The following is a 20,240-nucleotide window of genomic DNA, read 5'->3' as shown; positions in this document are numbered from 1 at the left end:
TCCTGCCAGGGAGAAGCGGAAAAAATATGCAGCATTTCTGCATCGTGGGCACATAGCCTGAAGGTACAAAGAATGTGTGGGACATGAGAAATGCTTTTATTCTTATCTTCCGCAGTGTCATGTGCTGCTTAACTTCTCGGCAGAAGAAGCCTCTAGATCCATGTTATCTGCCTCCCAGCCATCTCCCACAGAGAGTGCCATACCCACAATTAACCTATTCACTAAACCCATACCAGACATCGCTTTATTCACATTTCTGAAATAAACAAACTACAACACTGTATATATATATTTAAAACCAAACTCTTCACCTCCGTTACCCATAAAAACTTTGGATAACTATATATAACACTGTTTATTGAAGTTTCTCAATGACAGTAAATACTGAAAAATATCTGAAAAGCAATACATAAAGTACTAAAGAGGCAGCTATGCTAATTGCAATATATATAAAATAATAAAAAATCTATATTAAATCACATTAAAACACCATAAAAAATAATGCATATATTATAATTTTATAGGATTAAATAACTGGTGTAAATTGAAGATTTAATATGTTAATCAAAGCAGTTAAATCGAAGCTTTTTTGTACTGTGTTTGTATTGACTTGTTGAAATGACTAAAGCTGCGTTCAGACTTTGCAGCTCTGACACTTTTTTTTGCCACAATTACTGTAAAACCACAGCGCTTTTCGAAACGTGTGAACGCAGCCTAAGTTATTTGACTGAAATGTAAACATATTTTTTAAATTCATGTTGCAATTCATTAATGTAAAATATTATCTTTGTGGCCTGTTGTTTCTTAAAATTATAAAGGAAAAATAAAAATGTTCTTCTAAACCTCTTTTATTTGCACCTGATGGTCCAGAATTCCTACTAATCAGCAGTCGATTGAAAAAAGTATGACATTTATATCCAGAAATGTCTGTAATGGGCTCGCTCAAACAAGTGTATACATTGAATGAGCGCTATCCGATTTTTTTAGTACTGATGCGCGATTTTTTTCACTGACATAATCTGTCACTTGGAAGTCAGATGCCACTCACCCTTTCAAGTCTATTTGTGAGTGCAAAACATCAGACTGCACTCGGATGACATCTGAGTGCAGTTCGATTTCCGCAGACTCATAGAATGGAGAAGATGGAGAAATTTTGTTCTCCATCTTCTCACAGTGTGCTCCGATTCTCTCATCCAATAGAATCAGATCGCACTGTGCCGACACTCCGATCGAACTCTGATCAAAGTTTGGTCAAAGTATCAATTAGTATAATTGGCCCAATTATTAGATGAGAGAATCTATGCCTGACTGACCATAGCCTATCCCCGATTTTCTAGCACGAAAAGTGAAAATGCTTCATTGATGTCATATCTTCTGCATTGTTTGTCATGTCTTCTGTATTATTTATTTAATAAACTGATATTAACTTCTGACATTTTGGTAAAATATTTGGGAGCACATAACGACACAGCTATTCAATTTAGAAAATGTTAAGGCAGTTTTTCATAAAAATATTCCGAAATAATACCTTTGTGAAAGCATCATCAACTTTACATGGAGCTGTAGAGATAATATTATCACGTATTCATCTTGTGAATAAGGAACTCCTATGCCAGTGTCCTGTGTGCTTGAGTAGAATATTAACAGGGTTATTAGTTGTCATGACAAATTATTACCCTGAACATTATCTCATAGATTTTTAGTCTAAGGATGTGCATCATATAAATGGTGAGGTCACCATAAAACCACACAAAGTAGTCGTACCTTCGAGGGATTGCACTATATTGAATTCTCACGACCAACAGTGAAGGAGTAACCAAAGATGTGTTCAGGAGGCTGTGCAAAGTGCCTGGGCATTACCCTCATCCCTCTCGCTATTCTCTCTGTTTTGGCAAATATTTTGCTTTTTTTCCCAGCTGGTAAAGTTGCAGAGAACAATGATCATATCACAAAAGAAGTCTTTTACCTCGGAGGACTCTTGGGTTCTGGTGTTCTGGTGAGTGCACAAACTTAGAGAATGTAAATTCTAAAAATTTTCTGGGCCTTTGCTGTTCGTTATCATCTGTTAAATATTTCTTCTCCTGAGAATATCAGTGTGAGAATAAATAGTAATACTTATATGTAGATAGGAGAAGGACTTGGGTATTCTGGTTACAAGTAAGCTGAGCAGCAGTACTCAATGTCAAGCAGCAGCCGCAAAAGCAAATAAGATTTTAGGGTATTTAAAAAATCTCACAATCCCAACGTATTGTTTCCCCTTTATAAATCACTTGTGAGGCCACATCTGGAACATGGGATCCAGTTTTGGGCTTCACATTTTAAAAATGATTTTCAGAAGCTGGAGTCAGTTCAAAGGCGGGCAACTAGAATATTACAAAGGATGGAAGGCCTCCCATTTGATGAGAGGTTGGAAAAGTTGAGATCTCATTTATATGTATAAATACATATGTGGTCAATACAAAGGCCTGGCACATGACTTATTCCTTCCAAAGGCCATACTAAGGACCAGGGGGCACTCATTACGGATGGAAGAAATGCAATTCTGGCAGCTAAACAGGAAAGGGTTCTTTACAGTTAGAGCAGTCAGACTGTGGAATTTCCTACCACGAGAGGTAGTAATGGCAGACATCATAACAGCAAGGGCTGGATGATTTCCTTAGTACATAACATTGTGGGTTATAGATAATTTAGCGAAAAAAAATGTACAATTGGTGGAGAAAAGTTGAACTAGATGGACCTAGGTCTTTTTTGAACTTACATAACTTTGTAAGTAATAATCTAGATGGCTCATTGTACCAACTTCTCCTAAAATTAATTACTCATAATAGTTGCAATCGTTTTTAGCATTAGTAGCTCCTCCTTAAAAACCTAGACACATTTTATTAATATGGACATTGGTCAAAGTCCCCAGTGAATTCTCCAGATGGTTGGAAACTGTCCTTAAATATGTACATTTTTTAGTTATTGACATTAGTATATAATGTAGGTATTTTAAGCTTTAACCCCTTTATGCCATAGCCAATTTTTATTTTCGCACTTTCATTTCTCCCTTCCTTTTTTCCAAGAGTCGTAACTTTTTGCCATCACCATAAGAAGACTTGTAGTTTTGAATGACTCCATTCATTTTTCCATACAATGTACTGGAAAAGGGAATAAATTCCAAGTGCTGCAAAATGGTGAAAAATCACAAATTTGCCATTGTATTTTCTGTTTTTAGAGCATTCATTTTGCTGTAAACGTGACCTGAAAACATGATTCTTCTGGTCAGTATGATTACGGCGATACCAAACTTGTATATTTAAATAGTGAAGAAAAATGTCAAAACTTGTACAAAAAAATGGTTTGTGTTGCTATTTTCAGAGATCTGTGCCTTTTTCTGTTTTTCCATCGCTGAAGCTACCATATATGCAGGCTCTTTTTTTGCGTGGCAGCTTGAAATTTTTATTTGCACCATTTTAGGGTCCATACAACACTTTGACCTCATTTCATTGCCTTTTTATGGGACAGTGCGGTGACCGAAAAATGGAATTTCTTTGTTTTACGGTATTAACCACACAAGTTCAAAGATCAGACTTTTTCAACTCCGGCGATACCAAATATGCTTATTTTCATTTTTCTTCTTACTCTTAAATGAGTTAAAGGAGGGTCATTCGAATGATTATTTTAGTTTTTTTTTTTAGATTTGTAAAACCCTTTTTTTTTTTTTTCGCTTTTCATTTGAACATGCGATTGATCACTTGTTCTATGTACTATAATGCTTTTATTACAGTTTATAATGAAATTGATATAGCCTGAGCTTCATAGGAGGACCAAAGTAGCATTGATGAGGACTACGGCAACCCATCGGCAACCTGTGATCGCAATGCGTGTTCTAGGGGGTACGGGAGCCGGTGCATACTTGCATGGCAAGCATGCCATTTAAATGCCGCTGCAAGTGATTGACCGCAGCATCTAAACGGTTTAATAGCAGCCATCATAGCTATCTTTCGTTGCTGTTACAGGCAGACGACGGCTGTATGATCCCAACTCCATATAAGCAGACACTGGGGAGGATGAACTGCTTCATCTATATGCTCCAAGGGGTTAATTACATCTCACATACAAAAAAATTTTTTGTAGGTAATTGAAAGTCTGGTTTGGAGCCATCTAAATTGTACTACAATTATTCCTAAGATGGGGTCATTTTAAGCCCTTAAGGTGGCATTTCCGGTGTCAGAATATTCTTGTGTTGTCACCCACATAGCTGTGCTAGAACTTATTTTTTTTGTAAGTCGGGTATTTGTACCATTTTGGGATACATATAACTCTTACCTAACTTTAATTGTCTCTTTATAGGGAAAAAACAGCAAGTGTTTTAACATTTTAAATGTTATGGTATTGATATGCTGGACAAAATAAGTTTTACTTTATTCCGTGGATCAGTGCGATTATGGCGATGTATATGGTTTTATTCGTTTTATACAATACATACACTTTTTTTCAAGATGAATCTATTTATATTGAAAATTTTGGATTTCAGGTTTCTTTTTTTACTTTTTTCAAACACTTAAAAACTTCTTTATAACATTTATCAGTCCTCCAAGGAGACTTGAGCATGCGATCCTTTCATCACATAGGTATTAAACATGTCAGTGTCGAATCCCCTACTGTTGCCAGTGACAGGATCCAATAGGCTTTGGTAAAGGACAAATACGGATTGTTAGGCCTTTAATTGCCATACCAGCACACTGACATCCCATGATGGACCTGCAAGTGGGCTCATGGGCTGCCATAAGGAGCGCACTTTTCCTCACAAACTCTTCATGTGCCACAGTCAGTGGTATGACTGGGATCAGTGTGTGCATTGCTCGGGCTCCTGCAGTAACCGTGCAATCGCCATAATGTACATATCCGTTATGGAGCACTAATTACCATGTAGCGTTAAGGGGTTAACAATGAGGCAATTAAGCTGTGGGGTATTCAGCATCATTGAATGCGTGCTGATTTTACCAGAGTAAACAGAATTCATTATAAATTATAGTATGACCTGGACTTTTGTATATTTACCCCTTAATGCTCCATAACAGATATATTTGTCATGGAGGAAGTCTGAGCCCACTCCAGACAGGGCAGATGCTGGCTGTGTTATGTCGCCGACATCTCAGTCTAACAGCAGCAACCAGAGCCATCGCTGATCGCCTCTGTTAACCCCATAAATGTCATTGTCAATTACTGACAGCGACATTTAAGCACCATGATCCGGCCTGGGTGTTTGTTCAGGCGATCATCAGCTCTCTCACGATGCGATAGCAGGATGCCTATGGGTTGCCACAGCAGCCGGGTGGCTGACTCAAGGCCCTCGTTGCTGCCATGTTTATTCTTCTGTGAGATTCAGCCACAGGCTGAGCTGTACAGGAGACCATGATTTTTACTATATGCTGCAATACTGGAGTATATCTGTATATAGTACAAGATGTCAAATGATTCAAGTCTCCTATTGGGAATGAAAATAAAAGTGAAAAGTTTAAGAAACAAATTCCCAGTGAAAAAGAGAGAAATGTAAAAATTATATATATATATATATATATATATATATATATATATATATATATGTATATATATACAGGGTGGTCCAAAAGTAGGTGGGCAGAAAGTGTAATAAGGTTGTGAAGGGGGAGATTTATCAAACACTAAATTGCAGCCGCCTGTCTGGATCATCCTCCAATAAACCATGAATTAGACGTGGCCGATAAGCTTTCCACCCAATAGATTTCAGGATTCGCATGATAGAAGCTCGTGAAATTCCCAATTCCAAAGAGGCTCTTCTGGTGGACTTTTTTGGACTCTGAACAAATGTTTCAGCAACAAGTTGTTTATTATCTTCTGTACAGACTGTTTTGGGTCGACCAGTTTTTGGAGCATTAAGGATTGAGCCAGTGGCATTGAATTTGTCACGAATGCGGTAAATGGTTTGCCTCTTTGGGGCTTGAATACCAAATGTTTCAACCCAATTTGCTCTAACGGTTTCAGCATTTTGAGATTTCCAACACTCTGTTAAAATCCATTTTCTTTGATCTGTATTTAAATTATTTGCCATTATCTGAATTATCTGAAAAGAAAACAGATTTGGGGGAGATCTATCTGTGAAAACTAGATCTGTGAAACTGGCTCAGTTGCCCTTAGCAACCAATCAGATTCCACCTTTCATTTTCCAAAGAGTCTGTGAGGAATGAAAAGTGGAATCTGATTGGTTGCTAAGGGCAACTGAGCCAGTTTCACTTTACACCATGTTTGATAAATCTCCCCCTTCATAACCTTATTACACTTTCTGTCCACCTAGTTTTGGACAACCCTGTATATGTGTATATATAATATGTATGTATGTGTATATATATATATATATATATATATATGAACCCCAAAAAGGTATCAATGACAACACCAGCTCACCACATAAAAACAACGCCCTCATAGAACCCCATGACAGGAAAATAAAAAAAAACTTATGGGTCTCAGAAAATGGAGACTAAAACAGTAAAAAAAATATATAGTTTTGTTATTTCCATGATTGTACTGACCTGTAGAATTATGCAACCAGGTCATGTTTATTGCACAATTAAAGCCCAAAAATTAAAGTCTAAATGTCAGATATGCATTATTTTTTTCACCATTTGGCCATTTTTCAATATATTGTACAATGAGTGGTGTTTTAACTTCCACAAAAAAAATAAGCTCTGAAATGTCTATGTCAACGTAAAATAAAAGTTATGGCTTTTTGAAAAAGTGGAGGAAAAAGAGAAAATGCAAAAATGAAATTTGGCTGCATCTTTAGAGGGTTAGATGGTATGTCTACATGGAGAAAATCAATTGTGGGTTTTGTCGCAGACCCGCAGCAGAATGTAATACTGCTGGATTGTATTGCCAATTTACATTGCAAAGGCTTCACCGCACGAACAAACCCTTAAATGCCTTGTTACTATAGTAATTGGTATAGCTTAGCTCACAGAGTAGTAAACTAGTTTTTGTGCAGTGGGATTTTGAGTGGGCACATGCAGAAACAACTTTGTAACAATGGTGCGACCCGACCTAGAGCAACAGTTACAGCTCAGTGTGTGTCATGATGCAAAATACTATAACTGGACCTTACTGAACCACTGAACATAGTATATTTCCATTGACTTATTTATTACACTGAAATAACTAAACAGGGGTCTCAAATCCCCTGTACCTCCTCACCAGACATCGGCACTGAGGAGGAGTTTGAATGGAGTGATTGTAGTGTACTTTGGCTCTTTGACTCTTTTCAAAGTCTGTAAAGATTACAAAAATTTGCTGAGACACTGTTCGAGCTAAACTGAAACAATTGCAATTCATTTCTTAGACGTCATCAGCCCCAAAGACTTTGAGCCCAAATGATCGAAGCTTTTACAACAGTATTCTGCTGTAAAAAGCTTTCAAAAATCTCATACTTTTGGCTGCACTAAAATGATGCAACTTTTGGCATTCTCACACCATTTTGTCCAGCTCTGTCAAAGTGGGCAGAGCTGGAATGAGGGCATGGTGACCGCCACCCGTTAAATCCATGACAAGTGGCAGCGTTCGCTACGTCATGAATCTGGAGTCACATTTGTGACGAGGCACACATTTATAGAAAACTGTGATCCTGGAAGTTAAAAAATAGAAATCACAATATCAACAGAAGGATTTCACCCCGCTTATAGCCCTGGTACTGCAGTCCCTGGGATTGATTTATTTATTTTTTTTAACACAGCATTAGGACAAATTCTCCAAGACCGTCCTTAGTAAAGGCTGGAGTAGTTTATGAGGATGTAATACATTAGAAATCAAAGCAACAAAACGGTTTAATCTTGTAGACTGTGAGCCCTCGCGGGCAGGGTCCTCTCTCCTCCTGTACCAGTCGGTGACTTGTTTTGTTCATGATTATTCTACTTGTTTTTTATTATGTATACCCCTTTTTCACATGAAAAGCGCCATGAAATAAATGGTGCTATAATAATAAATAATAATAATAAACAGTAAAAAAAGAATAAGCCATACTTATTACATTGAAATTGTATAAAATTGAAAAATATGAGCTTGATATACTATATATTGGCAAAAAAATTATCTCGTAACGGGAAAAAATCAAGACCTCGCACAGCTAGATGAAGAAAACTTTTGGGGTTCTTAAGGGGCTACAGTTTATTTTCAGATGCATAGATTGAAAACTATATCTAAGAGATTAGATTTGGACAATATTCTAAAATTCTTTATTCTCTAAAATCACAACTAAAATTATTGCAGCTATAGGAGTAAAGCGTTTACCTGCCGTGTGATAATAATAATAATAATAGTGCTTGTACATGAATGTATCCTAAAATCAGGATTGGGGGATGTTAAAGGTGCGTCACCAATACAAAATTCGGTATAAGAATTGCTCTTTGACCAATATATGACATCTTTATGCTCAACCAGGACATATGGACAGAGATTGTCTCGGTTTGACAACCTATATAAGGCTAGATTCACACCATTTTTGCGTTACATTGTCGGCATAAAAGCAGAGAAATTTCCAAACATGCATGTTTGTGTTCCCATAGATTTTAATGGGGGAAATTGTGCATTTTGTATCTGTATATATAAGATGTAAAATGTGATTATCATATAATAGTCAGACAGGTGTGGAGACAGTATATTTACTGAATCTAAACCTCAGGACCTTCATTTAGAGACCATTTCAAGTGGTATAACATAGGATAAGCAGGCAGAAACTATTATAGTTGAAATTATGTTGCATTTATCCTTTTGATTGGTTGCTTATTCCCAAAGCAAAGTGATCACCTACCTGCAGGATTAGTGAGGGGGCGACTGCTGGAACCCCAACAGATCCTATGAGCATTGCTGTAAAGTGCCTGTCACAATAAAAAAGTGGCCGTGCATGTGCCCCTGTGACAGCCTTTTCTTCTGTTTAATGCAATTGTTTTTTTAATATATCATCAACCTTTTTTTTGTAATTTGGAAATTATTACTGAAGCATGTCAATAGCGAGGTATTCTTTTTAGGGTGTACTAAACAAATGAAAAGCTCAGCGCTCCCTAATGTCGTGGGTTTAGTTTTTTACATGAGCCACGATGCATCCCATTAACTTATAATAGTTTTAGCAGGTTTCCATTCACTTTTATTTTACAGAAGGGGGGTAGCAAGCTACACTATTCCGGCCTTTTAAAAGCAATGAAAAAAAAAATCTTTAGGTTTATTTGTGTAATATGTGAAGAAATATTATGGATAAATATCATCAGTTCACCTATGAAAATCCTCTAAACCACTTCATCTAAGATACACAGTAGGATAAAATGGACAATAATAAGGAACATGTTTTTTCTTTTTTCATTTATATAGATGATTTTTCCAGCTCTAGTGTTTCTGGGTATGAAGCAAAATGACTGCTGCGGCTGCTGTGGTAATGAAAGTTGTGGAAAGAGATTTGCCGTAAGTATCCAAATGTGTTGATTATTTTTTTTGTGAATATATTTTTTTTCGTTCCCTGATAGCCGCCATACTGGAGGCACACATATCCTTGTGAATAGCAGGGTGTGCAGCTACAACAAATGGGAATTAAAGGGTTAAATGATTAGGGACAACTTACTAATTGCAGGGGTCCATCCTAGCGATCACAAGAACTGGGCTCAGTGTCCCAAGATACTGATCAAGCAGGAGTACTGGCGCTCCATTCAAGATGAGGCTCAGCAGAGCCCTGTTCTCGGGATCACTGGTGGTTTCAATGATCCTATGGATAGGGGATCATTTTTAGTTCTTGGAATACTACTTTAATTGAAGGAGAATGTTTTTTTTATAGACTCATACTATCTTCTGGAAGACTCTACAGTTTTCTTTAAAGATGAGGGAATTCAGAAAAGATGCATCTTAATGTATACTGTACTGTGTGAATATCTTGACTTATCTAAGCCTCCAGTAGTAAAAATACAACTTTCACTAATAATAATGAGATGACTCTGTTGACTCTGACCCAATCTGCACAGGAAAGCTAAGAGTCGCCTGCAGAGTTTAGAAAACACAACTTTTTGTGAAGGAAAATGTAGCTTCATTTACCTAAGTAGTCACATAAAAAAATGAAAATAATGTCTGTAACTCCTATAGAGTTTGACTGGAGTGGTGGCACACTTGAACTCAACCGGGCAAACCAGGGGAGACAACATAGACAGCTGGGTTTGGGGGCATTAGCAATACTACCATAATAAGTGAAGAGTAGGGCGGATATATCCCACTATGACGTTGTAGCATAACCTGCCCGTAAGGCATGAATCAGGACAGGTTGCAGCTTAGGGCCTCATTCAGATGTGTTGTTTATTCACGTATGTGATAAAACCAGATGGATTTACATCAGTGTGTGGTTAGCTTATCCGTTTTGCCGCCAGCAGTTTTCTCATATAGCATCCATGTGCTGTCTGTAAGTTTCATGGACCCATAGACTTGTATTGGCGAGTTTCATAAGGAAACGACCCAACGTGGAAGAAGGTAAAAAATTCTGCCAAATGCTGATTGTAGATCTGTTACATTCCCGGCACCGATTCTCTCTCTTCACCTCATTATTTTATTTTGATACAAGACTACATAAAGTTTTGCACATGGTGGCTAGTCAGGGGCAAACATAAAATGTTAAACTGATCTAGCAAGTAATTGTTTCTTTTTGTTACAGATGTTTTCTTCAATCATTTTTGCTGCCATTGGATTTGCTGGAGCTGCGTATAATTTCATTATTTCTGCAGTTGCTATAAATAAGGGGCCAATATGTTATTTGGAAAATAATTCTTGGGACTATCCTTTCAGTGAGGGGTATGTGTCAATTATTTTATAAAAATGAATTTAAGGCTATTGTTTCATTTAGGCAGTTATGATTTTTGATTTACTAACCCACAAACGAGGAGAAAAAATGCTTTCTGAACACCTAAGCTTTTTTTCTGATTACTGTTTTTTCTGTATGTGTCTTTCTGTAAATCAGTGTGATACTTAACAAGCCAGTTTAGATACATCACGTGGCATACAGGAATAGCAATACTGTGAAACTTCAGCCAAAATTGCTAATTGTTAGGCCCTGTTCACACAAGTTTTTGAATTCACACTGTCATTTTAAATTTTATTAATCAACAGTATATGTGAAAATAAGCAACTTTGTAATATATCATGTTAGAGAAATTAGCTTTTTTTTCTCTTATTGGTTCAATCTTTTACTCTCATAATTGGTAAACTTGGTATTTAGCAAAGACAGATTTTCCTATTACTGAGATAAGAGATGACAGTTTGTGCTCATAATGTTCTATGGAAAGGGAGGAGGAGCTAGACACAGACATCCTGCTGCAAGTTCTCCTAAAATGACAGTTACAGTCTAGAACTTTATGAGCACCAACTGCCATCTCCTATCTACGTAATGTGAAAGTCCGTCATCATTGAATATAGATTTTACCCGTGAAGTGAGAATTTTGAGAATGCTGATCAGTCCTGACCGAGAAAGAAGCAGATTTCTCTGATAAAATATATTATATAATTGATTATTTTCATGTGCACTCTTGATTTATGGAATAAAAATAAAAGCAATGGTTATTCTTTAAAACATGTGGACACCTCATGGACATTTTTGTATTGTATTAGCTGTATTATAGCTGTGAATGGCATTTTGGAACTTGCTATGAATTGGAAAATATCAAAGTTGCAGAAGCCACAGGGAGCAACATTTTCAATGAAGGCAAATTACAAAAAAAGATTTTTATCTCATAATACAGCTAATGTAATATAAGGTGTGTACATCCCTTAGAATGGGAGTGGATAGAAAACAAAACAAACACAGGTATAAGGATGGGTTAACACTTCGCCATTTTTCTTTTATTAGCTGTGAAACTGGTAAATTTGCAATGAATTAGCATATTTTAACATCATGCCTCTATTTTGCTGCAGATTTGCCCTGGAAGGGATATGTTTTTGGTAAGGCATATGCATTCATAGGTTCACATTAATTTTCAGCTGCACGTCCATGACTTTGCTCGTATACCATCTGAATCCCTGAAAAACAGAACTCAGATGGTTCCCCAGAAGGAGCCATCTTACATATAATGGTGGACTTATCCTTCAGTCCAAAGCCGGGATGGGCAGCGCCTGCGCAGTGTGGTGCCTTAATCAGCGCATACCGCACTACGGCGCCATTTTATTGAAGACACTGTGTTTGTGAATTCACAGACACAGCGTGTTCAACAAAATGGTGCCGATTAGTGCGGGATGCGCATGCGTTTACTCAGGCACCATTTTATTGAAGAACTCTACTACAACATCAACAAAACAGTGCGCACGTGCTGGCCATCACCATCATCCCTATTACCGGCGCATGCGCACTGCTATGTTGACGTTGTACTACATTACTTCAATAAAATGGTGCCGGAGTCAGCACATGCGCATCTTCGACGCCATTTTGTTGAAGGCACTGTATATGCAAATTCGCAGACACAGTGTCTTCAATAAAATGGCATCGGATAACACAGAATGCACGTGCGATGACTCCGGCGCCATTATACTATACATATACTATATACAGGAGAAGATAACATACAGATATATACTATATACAGGAGGAGATAACATACAGGTATATACAGAGGGAGATAATATACAGGTATATACTATATACAGAGGGAGATAACATACAGGTATATACTATATACATGGGAGATAACATAATACAGGTATATACTATATACATGGGAGATAACATACAGGTATATACTATATACAGAGTGAGATAGCATACAGGGAAATACTATACACAAGGGGGAAATAACATACAGGCATATACTATATACAGGGGAGATAACATACAGGTATATACTATATATAGGGGAGATAACATACAGGTATATACTATATACAGGGGAGATAAGTAACATACAGGTATATACTATATACAGAGGGAGATAACATACAGGTATATACTATATACAGGGGAGATAACATACAGGTATATACTATATACAGAGGGAGATAACACACAGGCATATACTATATACAGGGGAGATAACATACAGGTATATACTATATACAGGGGAGATAACATACAGGTATATACTATATACAGGGGAGATAACAAACAGGTATATACTATATACAGGGGAGATAACATACAGGCATATACTATATACAGGGGAGATAAGTAACATACAGGTATATACTATATACAGAGGGAGATAACATACAGGTATATACTATATACAGGGGAGATAACATACAGGTATATACTATATACAGAGTGAGATAACATACAGGCATATACTATATACAGGGGAGATAACATACAGGTATATACTATATACAGGGGAGATAACATACAGGTATATACTATATACAGGGGAGATAACATACAGGTATATACTATATACAGAGGGAGATAACATACAGGCATATACTATATACAGGGGAGATAACATACAGGTATATACTATATACAGGGGAGATAACATACAGGTATATACTATATACAGGGGAGATAACATACAGGTATATACTATATACAGGGGAGATAACATACAGGTATATACTATATACAGGGGAGATAACATACAGGCATATACTATATACAGGGGAGATAACATACAGGCATATACTATATACAGGGGAGATAACATACAGGCATATACTATATACAGGGGAGATAACATACAGGTATATACTATATACAGGGGAGATAACATACAGGTATATACTATATACAGAGGGAGATAACATACAGGTATATACTATATACAGAAGTCTGCAACTTGCAGCACCATAGAACAGATGAGAGTCAGTAGGTTACCGCTCAGGTACATACAGTTACAACACAGTTTCATATACAGTCATTTTAATATAAAATTTTGTTAAAAACAATGGGATTTCTTAAATTGTTAGATTTAGATAAATTATTACTCTTTATATAAATGGTAATTACATTGATATACTGTATGTGAATGTTACATGCAATTGCTCTTTAACCCTTTACGTTCTGTAAATGTACGACGGCTCTCCATAAGAGACAGGTCCTGCTGTGGAATAGGCTTAGAAACTGCACCTGCTGCAACAGCCAGGAAGAGAGAAAACTACAATTCTGTCCATTCAGGCCTTCAGATGTCATTGGCAATGCCTTAGTATCTAATTGAATTACAATGGAGGGGTGCTCCCTCTCTCATCCCTTCGCAGGGTGCCAATGGGTTCATATGGTGGACATCGAAACTGAAATGCTGTTAGTTATTATCTAAACACTTATTGATAATAACAATTATATATATTTTATCTCTTTTTTTTTAGAAATTATTTAAAAAATCATACATTATGGGAGAACTGTAAAGTATACAAACCCGGTAAAAGTGAGGTTAACACGGAAATCATCATCACCTGGAATTTGACCCTCTTCTGCATTCTCCTATTATTGGGTCTAGCGCAAGGTGTTCTCTGTGCAATTCAAGCTATCAATGGTCTAATTGGGACAATCTGCGGGGACTGCAAATGCTGTGGATGCTGTGGAGTAAGTTGAAACCATAGAATTATTTCCATGGTTATAAAGGATATCTCTAAGCAAGAAACATAATAAGTGATTGCAATCAGTTTTTTTTTCATGGTCTAAAAATATAGCACCATGCTTTGTGTCTCCAAAACTAGTATTTCAATCAAACCATGAAAATATGAAGCTTGTTTTACCAAAGGGAAGCACACTAAGACCATGTATGATGCACAGCTGCAGCTGTCTTTCACGGTCAGTGCTGGCATCAAGTAAGGTGTTGTAGGCTACATGCCCACCATTAGCTTTTATCTGCATATTTTTGCTGCGGCAAAAATGCAGCATTTTACAGTACCAACAAAGTGGATGGGATTTATAGAAAACTCATGTCCACTGTGCTTCTTTTTCACACTACGTAAACTCACTTGCTGTGTGTTTTTACAATACAAGAAATAGGTCAGTAGGCTATGAATCAATTCAAATATTGTAAACGGCAAGGTAAGAGGTATAGATAAAATATAACCTTTACTTCATACAATTAAAAAAGCCCAAATCTCATATGCACACAACAACACAAATTAGCTTAAAGATGACCCTATTGCGATAGGGATATATTAGCCGGTACTTTCCAACCCTTCATCAATCCTATAGGTGATACATAGAGGTGCTTCTCACAAAATTATAATATCATCAAAAGGTTAATTTATTTCAGTTCTTCAATACAAACAGTGAAACTCATCTATTATATAGACGACTCATTACAAACAGAGTGATCTATTTCAAGTGTTTATTTCTGTTAATGTTGATGATTATGGCTTACAGCCAATGAAAACACAAAAGTCATGATCTCAGTAAATTAGAAAAATTAACAAAAACACCTGCAAAGGCTTCCTAAGCATTTAAAAAGGTCCCTTAGTCTGTTTCAGTCGGTTCCACAATCATGGGGAAGTCTGCTGACTTGACAGATGTCCAGAAGGCAGACATTGACACACTCCACAAGGAGGGTAAGTCACAAAAGGTCATTGCTAAAAAAGTTGGCTGTTCACAGAGTGCTGTATCCAAGCATATTAATGGAAAGTTGAGTGGAAGGAAAAAGTGTGGTAGAAAAAGGTGCACAAGCAACCGGGATAACCGTAGCCTTGAAAGGATTGTTAAGAAAAGGCCATTCAATAATTTGGGGGCGATTCACAAGGAGTGGACTGCTGCTGGAGTCATTGCTTCAAGAGCCACCACACACAGACGTATCCAGGACATGGGCTACAAGTGTCGCATTCCTTCTGTCAAGCCACTCATGACCAATAGACAACGCCAGAAGTGTCTTACCTGGGCCAAGGAGAAAAAGACCTGGACTGTTGCTCAGTGGTCCAAAGTGTTGTTTTCAGATGAAAGTAAATTTTGCATTTCATTTGGAAATCAAGGTCCCAGAGTCTGGAGGAAGAGTGGAGAGGCACATAATCCAAGCTGCTTGAGGTCTAGTGTGAAGTTTCCACAATCGGTGATGGTTTGAGGAGTCATGTCATCTGCTGGTGTAGGTCCATATTTATCAAGACCAAAGTCAGCACAGCCATCTACCAGGAAATTTTAGAGCGCTTCATGCTTCCCTCTGCCGACAAGCTTTTTGGTGATGAAAATTTCATTCTCCAGCAGGACTTGGCACCTGTCCACACTGCCAAAAGTACCAATACCTGGTTTAAAAACAACAGTATCACTGTGCTTGATTGGCCAGCAAACTCGCCTGGCCTTAACCCCATAGAGAATCTATGGGATATTGTCAAGAGGAAGATGAGAGACACCAGACCCAACAATGCAGACGAGCTGAAGGCTGCTATCAAAGCAACCTGGACTTCCATAACACCTCAGCAGTGCCACAGGCTGATCGCCTCCATGCCACGCCGCATTGATGCAGTAATTGATGCAAAAGGAGCCCGACCAAGTATTGAGTGCATTTACTGAACATACATTTAAGTAGGCCAACATTTCGGATTTTAAAATAATTTTTCAAGCTGGTGTTATATATATATATATATACTGAAATAAATTAACTTTTTGATGATATTCTAATTTTAATTTTGTGAGAAGCACCTGTATCTACAAAAGATAAGGTATGATCTCATCATGCATTCAGGTCGTGTCCTATAGAAATGAGTCCAGGTCAGATTCCTTATACTGGATAATGCACTTTCTGAATGCCGGATAGAGGAAAATAGGGGGAAAATGGCATTATTATCAAAACCCACACATTACCCCACAAGGAATGTTGTGTGAATATGAGCTTTGGGCTTTTTTAATTGTATGATGTAAAAGTTATATTTTATCTATACCTCTTACCTTGCTGTTTATAATAATGTTTTTACAATCCGCAACTTGTCAATTTCTCTTGCGGAAACGCTGATCTTTCTGTGTGGAAAATTTCCTCACAGACTTACATTCGATGCAGAAAAAGAAGGTAAAAACGCCCATTCGTTTTTAGTGCAATGTAAACGCATAAAAAATGCATGTAATCCGCACCTAAGAATGTCAATACCAAACAGTTTCAAAACCAAAGCAGCTTTATTTAAAGCATGACACACAAACAGAGAAAAAAAAAGCAGCGATAAAAACGCAGCTTTAAAAGAAACGCATTTAAAAACGCAAGTAAACTAAGGTGCAGAAATCTACAGGGTCAAAAACTAAACAAACACTGATCATGGGAATGTAACCTTAGGCTTCGGTTTATTGGCAGCTCTTTACAGATATCATTTTCACTGTCCGCATTGAGGATCACAATATAAATTCCTTATCAATATGTCTTTGGAGAATGGGAGAAAAAACACATAAACACAGGTAGAATATGCAAAATCCATGCAGATGTTGCACTGCAAAGCAACAGTGCTAACCACCAAGCCAATGTACAGAGCTCTTACATGACTTCTCCAACAGATGGTGTATTACATTGGAAGCATTGCTTATCTCTGTAATACACATGTTGCACATATCCACAACAGTTTCACTGTGCCCATGGAAAAAATATCATTCACACCAACTATGCCAAACACAAGCCACACTGGTTACCGTAAGTATAGAACATATACAGTACAGACCAAAAGTTTGGACACACCTTCTCATTTAAAGATTTTTCTGTATTTTCATGGCTATGAAAATTGTACATTCACACTGAAGGCATCAAAACTATGAACTAACACATGTGGAATTATATACTTAACAAAAAAGTGTGAAACAACTGAAAATATGTCTTATATTCTAGGTTCTTCAAAGTAGCCACCTTTTGCTTTGATGACTGCTTTGTACATTCTTGGCATTCTCTTGATGAGCTTCAAGAGGTAGTTACCGGAAATGGTTTTCACTTCACAGGTGTGCCCTGTCAGGTTTAATAAGTGGGATTTCTTGCCTTATAAATGGGGTTGGGACCAACAGTTGTGTTGTGCAGAAGTCAGGTGGATACACAGCTGATAGTCCTACTGAATAGACTGTTAGCTGCTTTTTTCTTGCCATAATACAAATTCTAAGTAAAGAAAAATGAGTGGCCATCATTACTTTAAGAAATGAAGGTCAGTCAGTGCGAAAAATTGGGAAAACTTTGAAAGTGCCCCCAAGTGCAGTTGCAAAAACCATCAAGCGCTACAAAGAAACTGGCTCACATGAGGACCAAGAGTCACCTCTGCTTCTGAGAATAAGTTTATCGGAGTCACCAGCCTCAGAAATCGCAGGTTAACAGCAGCTCAGATTAGAGACCAGGTCAATGCCACACAGAGTTCTAGCAGCAGACACATCTCTTCAACAACTGTTTAGAGGAGACGTTGTGCAGCAGGCCTTCATGGTAAAATAGCTGCTAGGAAACCACTGCTAAGGACAGGCAACAATCAGAAGAGACTTGTTTGGGCTAAAGAACACAAGGAATGGACATTAGACCAGTGGAAATCTGTGCTTTGGTCTGATGAGTCCAAATTTGAGATCTTTGGTTCCAACCACCGTGTCTTTGTGAGACGCAGAAAAGGTGAATGGATGGACTCTACATGCCTTGTTCCCACCGTGAAACATGGAGGAGGAGGTGTGATGGTGTGAGGGTGCTTTGCTTGTGACACTGTTGGGGATTTATTCAAAATTGAAGGCATACTGAACCAGCATGGCTACCACAGCATCTTGCAGCGGCATGCTATTCCATCCGGTTTGCGTTTAGTTGGACCATCATTTATTTTTCAACAGGACAATGACCCCAAACACACCTCCAGGCTGTGTAAGGGCTATTTGACCAAGAAGGAGAGTCATGGGGTGCTACGCCAGATGACCTGGCCTCCAGTCACCAGACCTGAACCCAATTGAGATGGTTTGGGGTGAGCTGGACCGCAGAGTGAAGGCAAAAGTGCCAACAAGTGCTAAGCATCTCTGGGAACTCCTTCAAGATTGTTGGAAGACCATTTCCGGTGACTACCTCTTGAAGCTCATCAAGAGAATGCCAAGAGTGTGCAAAGCAGTCATCAAAGCAAAAGGTGGCTACTTTGAAGAACCTAGAATATAAGACATATTTTCAGTTGTTTCACACTTTTTTGTTAAGTATATAATTCCACATGTGTTAATTCATAGTTTTGATGCCTTCAGTGTGAATGTACAATCTTCATAGTCATGAAAATACAGAAAAATCTTTAAATGAGAAGGTGTGTCCAAACTTTTGGTCTGTACTGTACGTCATGACCTGTTCCACCAACTCTTGTCGGCTGGCAAATCTTGAACCTTCGTTGGTTGCCTTCAATCTCTCAGCAAACGGCTTGTAGCTGAACCATTGACGGTGCATTATAAATGGTTTTGGGCTACATTTGCCCTTAAAGCTGCATATTTTATTGAGTTATATAGCACTTAAGTTTGATAAATTATCTTTTTCTGTTCTTGTTCACAGAATGATGGACCTGTTTAACGTAAAAATATTTCAGAACTCCGGAAAAAAAAATGTGACCCATCAAAAGGAAGACGAATGGAGAGTTCAGATAACTTTGACTGTACTTTCTTTTGTAAAAAAAAATTAAGTAAAATAAAAATAAAAAAAGTAAAACATTATAAAATGATTAAAGCACAAGTGTATGATCCACATCTTATATTAAAACTCAGTCATTCATAGTAAGGGATGTAACAAATTAAATTATCTTTCTCCTACAGAACTTGTATTTCAACAACCCTCAAAGTGAATGAGCAGCGGGATGATAAAAAGCTGTGAGCATTCCTCAAACAGTCACTTTTTAATGTTGTATCTGCTCTGGTTAATACATTGGGGTCCATGTAATTTGATCATTGAATGCATGTTTCTTAGGCAAAAAAAATGAGAAGTGATGCAATGGAGGTAGAGGAGGAAGTATATGGAAAGCACTAGGCGAGGATGATGATGGGACTGATGACAACGATAAGGCACTACTTGTGGGTGCACACTGATTACATGAGGTGATAACGAGGAGAGGACAGGGGACAGCTTGAGCTTTGCTCGTCTTGCTGGACAGTTTGCTTTCTCCACATGAGTAAGCATTTTGTGTGCTGACGGAGTGGCGAAGTTCGTATTCGATGCGTGCCAAGATGTACCTGCCCTATTTTCTAACAGCACAGCCTGCAAACTGCAATAGATTGGTCCTCCAGCAATGTGAAAAAGAATTCCCACACACGAGTAGTCGCACGTATGACTCGCCACCACCATGACTAGCCCTTTCAGGCACTGTAGAGCCTCAAACACCAATAGCACATGCAGCAT

At 37.7% G+C, this 20,240-nt stretch overlaps 1 protein-coding gene across 1 annotated transcript; it reads left to right on the top strand.

Moving 5' to 3' along the window:
• Positions 1-1,705: 1,705 nt before the first annotated feature.
• LOC141259121 (transmembrane 4 L6 family member 4-like) lies at positions 1,706-19,594 on the top strand. Its single transcript, XM_073674638.1, has 5 exons — positions 1,706-1,996; positions 9,379-9,468; positions 10,697-10,833; positions 14,323-14,539; positions 19,404-19,594. The coding sequence occupies exons 1-5, from the start codon at positions 1,823-1,825 to the stop codon at positions 19,419-19,421; spliced, it is 636 nt and encodes a 211-aa protein (XP_073530739.1). The 5' UTR covers positions 1,706-1,822; the 3' UTR covers positions 19,422-19,594.
• The last annotated feature ends 646 nt before the right edge of the window (positions 19,595-20,240 follow it).

Source organism: Phyllobates terribilis, unplaced genomic scaffold, assembly GCF_046119375.1.
Source record: "Phyllobates terribilis strain yellow unplaced genomic scaffold, ASM4611937v1 Scaffold_3__8_contigs__length_932513732, whole genome shotgun sequence".
NCBI classification, from domain to species: domain Eukaryota; kingdom Metazoa; phylum Chordata; class Amphibia; order Anura; family Dendrobatidae; genus Phyllobates; species Phyllobates terribilis.
Note: the sequence above shows the minus strand (reverse complement) of the source record. Positions and strands in the feature narration are given on the sequence as shown.

What these genes read in the sequence shown, in the direction of transcription:
- LOC141259121 (XM_073674638.1), top strand. Translation starts at nt 1,823, where the DNA reads ATGTGTTCAGGAGGCTGTGCAAAGTGCCTGGGCATTACCCTCATCCCT. An exon ending in GTTGTGGAAAGAGATTTGCC is followed by an intron (nt 9,469 to 10,696) that starts GTAAGTATCCAA and finishes TTTTTGTTACAG; the next exon opens with ATGTTTTCTTCAATCATTTT. An exon ending in GACTATCCTTTCAGTGAGGG is followed by an intron (nt 10,834 to 14,322) that starts GTATGTGTCAAT and finishes CTTTTTTTTTAG; the next exon opens with AAATTATTTAAAAAATCATA.